This window comes from Scardinius erythrophthalmus (assembly GCF_964197995.2).
Source record: "Scardinius erythrophthalmus genome assembly, chromosome: 14".
Classification (NCBI taxonomy): domain Eukaryota; kingdom Metazoa; phylum Chordata; class Actinopteri; order Cypriniformes; family Leuciscidae; genus Scardinius; species Scardinius erythrophthalmus.
In genome coordinates, this window is record NC_138234.1 from 12,589,406 (window position 1) to 12,597,483 (window position 8,078).

The 8,078-nt window shown below is 38.5% G+C and overlaps 1 protein-coding gene across 1 annotated transcript; it reads left to right on the forward strand.

The window, feature by feature from the left end:
- Positions 1 to 211: 211 nt before the first annotated feature.
- On the forward strand, positions 212 to 6,421 carry LOC308701671 (uncharacterized protein). The gene is made up of 5 exons (XM_081384048.1): positions 212 to 279; positions 586 to 1,339; positions 4,907 to 5,011; positions 5,302 to 5,396; positions 5,917 to 6,421. The coding sequence occupies exons 2-5, from the start codon at positions 1,057 to 1,059 to the stop codon at positions 5,962 to 5,964; spliced, it is 531 nt and encodes a 176-aa protein (XP_081240174.1). The 5' UTR covers positions 212 to 279; positions 586 to 1,056; the 3' UTR covers positions 5,965 to 6,421.
- The last annotated feature ends 1,657 nt before the right edge of the window (positions 6,422 to 8,078 follow it).

Below are 8,078 nucleotides of genomic sequence, written 5' to 3' on the forward strand. Positions count from 1 at the left end.
GCCAGGCAACTATGCCTTTCATTAATCAATGTTAAATGATCAAAAAGAAGAATTGTTTTCTATATAAGTACATTTAAAGTCTCAATAAGAGCCAGATGAATGTTTATATGTAAATGCAGTTCATGTGTGTGTGCATTAGAAGGGTTAAGCTCTGTCGTGGGAGGATTCACACCAGCTTGACTGTTTCCAGCGGATATAGTCTTATTACATCAGACACTGAACTACTGAAGAAAATGCTTCACGTGTTTCTTTTCTTTAGTTTGTGCAGGAGGCTTCTTGGTAAGTTAAAAATAGCATATTTACCGCTTAATTTCTTTCTGTTTCAGAACACTATCTATTTCTACTGTTCATATTAGGGATTTGCATTTGCTTTTCTTCCCAAATCAATCAAATCAAACTGATTGACTGCAGAATTAAACTCAGCACTCTACAGTTGATAACTTTAAAGATAAAGATCACACTTATCTGTCTGTTCATACATCTGTTAAGTCTTTACTGCTGTTCTTGAATTCACCTTGGATTTCAGATTTTCTAAACAAAAAAAAGAACCTTAATCTGGGATTAAAACCTTTTTGTGTTCTACAGGTGTGTTCAGTTCTGAGAGAAATGAAATACAGTCAGCGATGGAGGGAGATTCTGTCACTTTACAAACTAATGTTACTGAAATATGGAGATAAAGAGCTACTGTGGTCTTTTGGAGCTGAAAAGTCTCTCATAGCTAAAATCAATAGAGACATAACATTTCCTCCACATATGATGTTCCTGATGGGAGATTCAGAGACAGACTGAAGCTGGACGATCAAACTGGATCTCTGATCATCACAAACACCACAACTGAACATGCTGGAGTTTATCAACTAGAGATAAGTAGAGCAAAACTGCCATTAAAAACATTTAGTGTTTCTGTCTATGGTAAGACATCATACTGTATGTCCAAAACGTTCATTTTATTCTTCTTGTTACTGCAATTTATAAAATGATTTCAGTGTGGGATGACAAACACACTTTATTAGATTTATCCTTATTCCTTATATTCTCTCATGTTTTCCAGCTCGAATGCCTATTCCTGTCATCAGTAGAAACTGTTCATCATCATCATCGTCATCATCATCATGTTCATTGTTGTGTTCAGTGTTGAATGTGTGTGATGCGACTCTCTCCTGGTACGCAGGAATCAGTGTATTGTCCAGCATCAGTGTGTGTGATCTCAGCATCAGTCTCTCTCTACCTCTGGAGGTGGAATATCAGGATAAAAACACCTACAGCTGTGTGCTGAACAATCTCATCAGCAACCAGACCACACATCTGGACATCAACACACTCTGTCACACATGTGCAGGTACCACTTTAAATGAGTCCACCCCGCAAGATTACTGTTATAAACATGAACCCCGTCTGAAACGCAAAGGAGGAGGTGTTGCTGTAATTTATAGTAATATTTTCAAAACCACTAAGAAATCAAGTTTCGAATATAATTCTTTTGAAGTGTTAGTGCTTAATGTAAAAATATATAGTAAAAATGATAAATCACGTTTGAGATTTGTGCTGGCTACTGTATACAGGCCACCAGGGCACCATACAGACTTTATCAAAGAATTTGCGGACTTTCTATCAGAGTTAGTATTGGCTGCAGATAAAGTACTAATTGTTGGTGATTTTAATATACACATCGATAATGAAAAAGATGCATTGGGATTGGCATTTAAAGACATTGTAAACTCAATTGGAGTTAGACAACACGTGTCAGGACCTACTCATCGTCGTAATCATACTCTAGATCTAATATTATCACATGGAATAGATGTTGATGCCGTTGAAATTCTGCAGCAGAGCGATGACATCTCAGATCATTATCTAGTCTCGTGTAAATTACATTTAGCCAAGGCTGCAAAGCCGACTCCGTGTTACAAATATGTTAGACCTATCACTTCTGCTACTAAAGATTGCTTTATAAATAATCTTCCTGATCAGTTTCATCATTTTAGCATCCCGGATAGCTTAGAAAAACTTGATATTGCAACAGAAACTTTTAACTCTCTCTTTTCCAGCACTTTAGACACAGTTGCTCCTTTGCGCTTAAAGAAGATTAAAGAAAATAATCCAACGCCGTGGTACAACGAGCACACTCAGGCCCTTAAGAGAGCAGCCAGAAAAATGGAGCGCAACTGGAAGAAAACAAAATTAGAGGTATTTCGCATTTCATGGAAAGAGAGCTCGATTGCTTACAGAGAGGCTTTAAAAGCTGCTAGATCTGCTTATTTTTCAAACCTATTAGAAGAAAATAAACATAATCCTAGGTATTTATTTGAAACAGTGGCTAAACTAACGAAAAAGAAAGCGTCAAACACAGAAGGTTCCAAGCAGCACAGCAGTAATGACTTTATGAACTTCTTCACTTATAAGATTGATAATATCAGGGATAAAATTATAACTATGCAACCGTCTACTACAGTATCGCATCAGGCAGTGCATTGTAGTCTCCCTGAGGAAAAATTTGATTCATTCATTGCTATAGGAGAGGAAGAATTTACTAAACTCGTTAAATCATCTAAATCTACAACATGTATGTTAGACCCTATACCGACTAAGCTACTGAAAGAGATGCTTCCAGAGGTCATAGATCCTCTTCTTAATATCATTAATTCCTCTTTGTCTCTAGGATACGTACCAAAAAACTTTAAGCTGGCTATGATTAAACCGCTTGTTAAAAAAATGCAACTTGATCCTTCAGAATTAGTCAATTACAGGCCGATCTCGAATCTACCCTTTCTGTCAAAGATACTAGAAAAGGCAGTATCTTCACAACTATGTTCCTTTCTAGAAAGAAATGATATCTGCGAGGATTTTCAGTCCGGATTTAGACCATACCATAGTACTGAGACTGCTCTCGTTAGAGTAACAAATGATTTGCTCTTATCATCCGATCGTGGTTGTGTCTCTCTATTAGTGTTACTCGATCTTAGTGCTGCGTTTGACACCATTGACCACAACATTCTTTTAAATAGACTAGAAAACTATGTTGGCATTAGTGGAATTGCACTAGCATGGTTTAAATCATACTTATCTGACCGTTATCAGTTTGTAGCAGTAAATGAAGAGATGTCTTATCAATCACAAGTTCAGTATGGCGTACCACAGGGCTCAGTACTAGGACCGCTGCTGTTCACTCTGTACATGCTGCCATTAGGAGATATCATTAGGAAACATGGAATTAGCTTCCACTGTTATGCCGACGATACTCAGCTCTATATTTCTTCAAAACCTAACGAAACTTACCAATTCACTAAATTAACAGAATGCATAGCTGATATAAAAAACTGGATGACTCGTAATTTCCTACTTCTAAATTCTGAAAAAACAGAGATTCTAATTATTGGACAAAAAACTTCCTCACGTAATAACCTAGAATACTGTCTAACACTTGATGGCTGCTCTGTTAAGTCTTCGTCGTCGGTTAGGAACCTGGGTGTGCTCTTTGATACCAATCTTTCATTTGAAAGTCACGTGTCTAGTATCTGTAAAACCGCATTTTTCCATCTTAAAAATATATCTAAATTACGTCATATGCTCTCATTGACAAATGCGGAACAATTAGTCCATGCGTTCATGACCTCAAGGCTAGATTATTGTAATGCTCTACTGGGTGGTTGCCCTGCACGCTTAATAAACAAACTACAGCTGGTCCAAAACGCAGCAGCTCGAGTTCTTACCAGAACCAGGAAGTATGACCATATTAGCCCGGTTCTGTCAAAACTGCACTGGCTCCCTATTAAACATCGCATCAATTTTAAAATATTGCTGATTACTTACAAAGCACTAAATGGTTTAGCTCCGCAGTACTTGAGCGAGCTCTTAACGCATTATACTCCTTCACGTCTATTGCGATCTCAAAATTCCGGCCAGTTGATAATACCTAGAATATCTAAATCGACTGCTGGCGGTAGATCCTTTTCCTATTTAGCACCAAAACTTTGGAACAGCCTTCCTACCATTGTCCGGGAAGCAGACACACTCTGTCAGTTCAAATCTAGATTAAAGACACATCTCTTTGACATAGCGTTCACATAATACATTATAGACTTCTATAATTCAATATTAGGCTGCATAGATTAGGTCAGCTGGAACCGGGAACACTTCCCATAAATCCTGATGTACTTGTTACATCATGAGAAGAATGGCATCTACGCTAATTTTAGTGTCTTTGTTTATCCCAAGGTTTTCCCGCAGCCTGCCGGATCCAGGCCGTTTCCAGATCTGATGAAGGACCTTCGCCTGGACCCGGTGTCAACGCAGTGCTGAAGGGCCAACTAGTCTCTCCCTATGGAGGATCCCTTTCCCACTCTACAGATAACGCGTCGTCGGGAAAACTCAATTTGCGTATCTACCCCGAATTGATAAAATAAAATAAAATTCTGAATCAAAACTATAAGGAAACACCAGTAATTTGTTTAGGTTTGGTTTGTAGGGAATTCCAAACCTGCACACATATATTCAAACGCACATAACTATAGAACCCGTTCTTAATGCGCATCTGAACACCATCAGCGTTTCTCACAGGTTCGCTAAAGTCTGTGTAGAGAGAATGGTGTCGTCTTGGCGGCCCTAATTTAAAAACAAATGATCGTTGCGACGGAAGCGAATCAATCAAAACTAACTTTAGCTGGAAAATAACTTTATTAAAGAACTGCTATAAAGCCAAAACAATCTTACGTTATATTATACATTTATCTCTGTGAAGCTGCTTTGAGACAATCTACATTGTTAAAAGCGCTATATAAATGAAAATGACTTGACTTGACTTGACCACAGCACTGATGATATATGTGTGTATTTACTGACCTGATCTCTGTCTTCTGTTGGAGATCACACACATTCACTCACACTAATGACTCTCCTCCTCCTCCAGTGTCAGTGTCTCTGATAGTGTTGATCTCTGCTGGATCTCTGATAATTGTTGCAGGATTCTGGATCTTCTGGATCTTCAGGAAACACAGAAAAACTGATCAAGAAGGCAAGTGTTTACTGCTTATAAGAGATAATTATAAATATTTAGCGTAGGACTGAGTTTGACCATTTCTGTGAATTACACTTAATTTGCAATATGTATGTGTATATCTAAGACACTAGATGGCGCTACATACACACATTCAACCTGTTTAGGGAACTACCTTAGTGACAAGTTAGGAGACAGTTTGGGCAATTCTATCTGACATTAATCACATACATTAACACTAACTTTTTGAATACAAAGATTTACTTAAATTTCAGTTATGTTTTTAATGTCCATTTTTATTGTTATAGTTGTTGATGATTATGATGATGAAACAGTGCAGACTCATGATGAAGAGATCACTTACGCTGATCCGACATTCTACAAACGAAATGCACGTAAACTGGTAAGTTCATTTTCTATTTCAGTGTCTTATTGTGAGCATGAGTGCAGGTGTATTTGCTTTATGATCTGACACACACTTACAATTAAGATGAGTTTTTATTCTTCTGCCCTGATGGGTTGAGTAGATCAGTGGTTCTCAACTTGTGGGTTGTGACAAAAAAAAAAAGGTCTGTTCAGATAAGGGACAGCGGGGGAGGAAAAAACCTAGATAATACAACTCAAGTAACCACATCATGCTTAGTTATCGAAATAAATAGATGTTTAAAATGGAAGAGGATGTTGATTCCAATAGTTTGTGTGTCCAAACAAACTGTATAGTGCTTGGGACAATTGCTGCATTTCTTTCCTTTGTCCAATAATAACAATATTTGACACAGTGTTTGTTTAGTAAATCACACTTGTTGTTATACATCTGAATCCGAAGTGTGCATTCACAATATTAATTAGGCTATTTAAATTCATTTAATTTCAAACATTTATTAATTTTCTGTTTGTATCTTGTTTAATGTTTTTTGTTACAGATACAGAGGAGAATCACGTGGACTATGCGTCTGTCTGCACGAGAGTAGTCTATAAGTCCCATTCACTAGTGGGCTCTGAGCATTTGGTTTCATTAGGTGAACTCTGATCTTTACAAGTTGTGGACAAGTTCTGGGGTTGTTGAGAATCCAAGTATCTGAACACAAATTATGGAAAAGCACTAAACTTCATAACATCCCTACTGGTACCAGCTCAGTTTGAGAGTCTAAAACCTGTGGTCTGATGTTCTTAATTCTGAGAATGATATTTAGAATGATATTTATCTTTATTGTTCTCTAGTTATTGTCATTGGTGTGAATGGGCCTTTAGTCATTATTAGATCGACTGATAATCGGTTTTACTGATAACTTTGACTGATATTTACTTCTTTCTTTAATCATCACTTTGTATGATATTGATTTAACTGATAAATGTGGGTTTTTGATGAACAGCACCAGCATCAAAGCACTGCACAGTGCACAGTAAAACTGACTTATTTTATGCCTTAATTGTGTTACTTGCAGTGCATGTGAAAGTGACAGAGATTATCTCAATTATATTTAAATATTGAGTCAAAGATCAAGTTTTCATGTTTTGAAAGCTTTACGTATGTGTGTTCCTCCTGGCCCACACTGTAATTTTGGCTAGGATACACAATCTGAATGTGTGCACTGCTTGGAAATGGAGCATACATGGTCAGCTCTCGAAGGTGGTTGGCTGTGTACACTATGATCAATTTCCCTTGAATACGTTCCACTCCTGCCTGGCTGTGTTTTGATGGAAGCAGACAGGCTTGCGCTCCAAGGCTTTACTCATGGGGTTCGCAAATGGAGCTAGTGTATACAGTTTGAGCCGGCTTCTGACCTTTCTCAGCTCTCAATATTTAGTTCCAGTGCTCATTTTGGGACCCGGAATCCCACTATGAGTGCATGTTGCTGGGATTGTCCACTTCTGAAGAGGTGGACATCCTAAGCATCAATGCGGACTCGCCAGCCCTTTCCCCGCAGTACAATGAGCCTGTGGAGGTTTTAAATCATGCCGTGGTTAATATAAACTGGCCGGTCGAGTAGCGGTAAGCATGTGGGTAGAAAATTTATAATAATGTACCCTTCCTGTGATCTGAATTACAGCCTCCACGTCAAGGTTTGCCATTCTTTCCAGATCTCCAAACGAAGATGTTGAGATTCTGGAAAAAGCAGTCTCCTCGTCCTCCAACCGTTGATCCATCGATCGTGGGGCTCTCAGAGAACTGTTATGGGACGATGCCTAGGGTTGAAGAGACATTGGGCCCTATTTTAACGATCTGAAACGCAAGTGTCAAAGCGCAAGTAACTTTGTGGGCGGGTCTCGGCGCTGTTGCTATTTTCCCGGCGGGATAAATGACTCTTGCGCCCGGCGCAAATCTAAAAGGGGTTGGTCTGAAGTAGCTTCATTATTCATAGGTGTGGTTTGGGCGTAACGTGAAATAAACCAATCAGAGCATCATCTCACATTCCCTTTAAGAGCAGACGCGCTTTTTCCTTGGCGGATTGCTATTATAACGGCGGATTTGCCAGGCGCGCGCCAGGAGCGGTTCACAGCCGAGGAGACCGACGCTCTCGTCACGGCCGTAAAAGAGAGAGAAGTGACATTGGGGATGGAGAAACACACCCAAATTAGCTTCGGTTAAACAGGCATATAATAATGTGGGTAAATGTGTAAGCTAGATGTATGCTTTTATAATAAATTGGCTATCTATCTATCTATCTATCTATCTATCTATCTATCTATCTATCTATCTATCTATCTATCTATCTATCTATCTATCGTTTGTAATAATATGATTTGCAAAAATGAAAACTGCTGCTTCTGTGTAGATTAGAGAATCAAAGTGTATGCGCGTTGTGCGTCAACCCCACTGCCCACAGTGCTTCGTTCGGGGCACGATGGTTTCTTTTTGTGTTGGGCCATGCACACATTTTTTAAATCAAAATAAAATAAAAGTCAGAGTCCAAATGTTTGTAATTGTATAACACAACAAGGAATTTTATTACATCTGATCGTCAAACCAACGTATACTCACCCTGTAATGATTACAGCATCAGCATACAGGCTATTAAGTCACAAAGCTGAATTTAAAGGGATAGTTCACCCAAAAATGAAAGTTCTGTCATCATTTACTCAC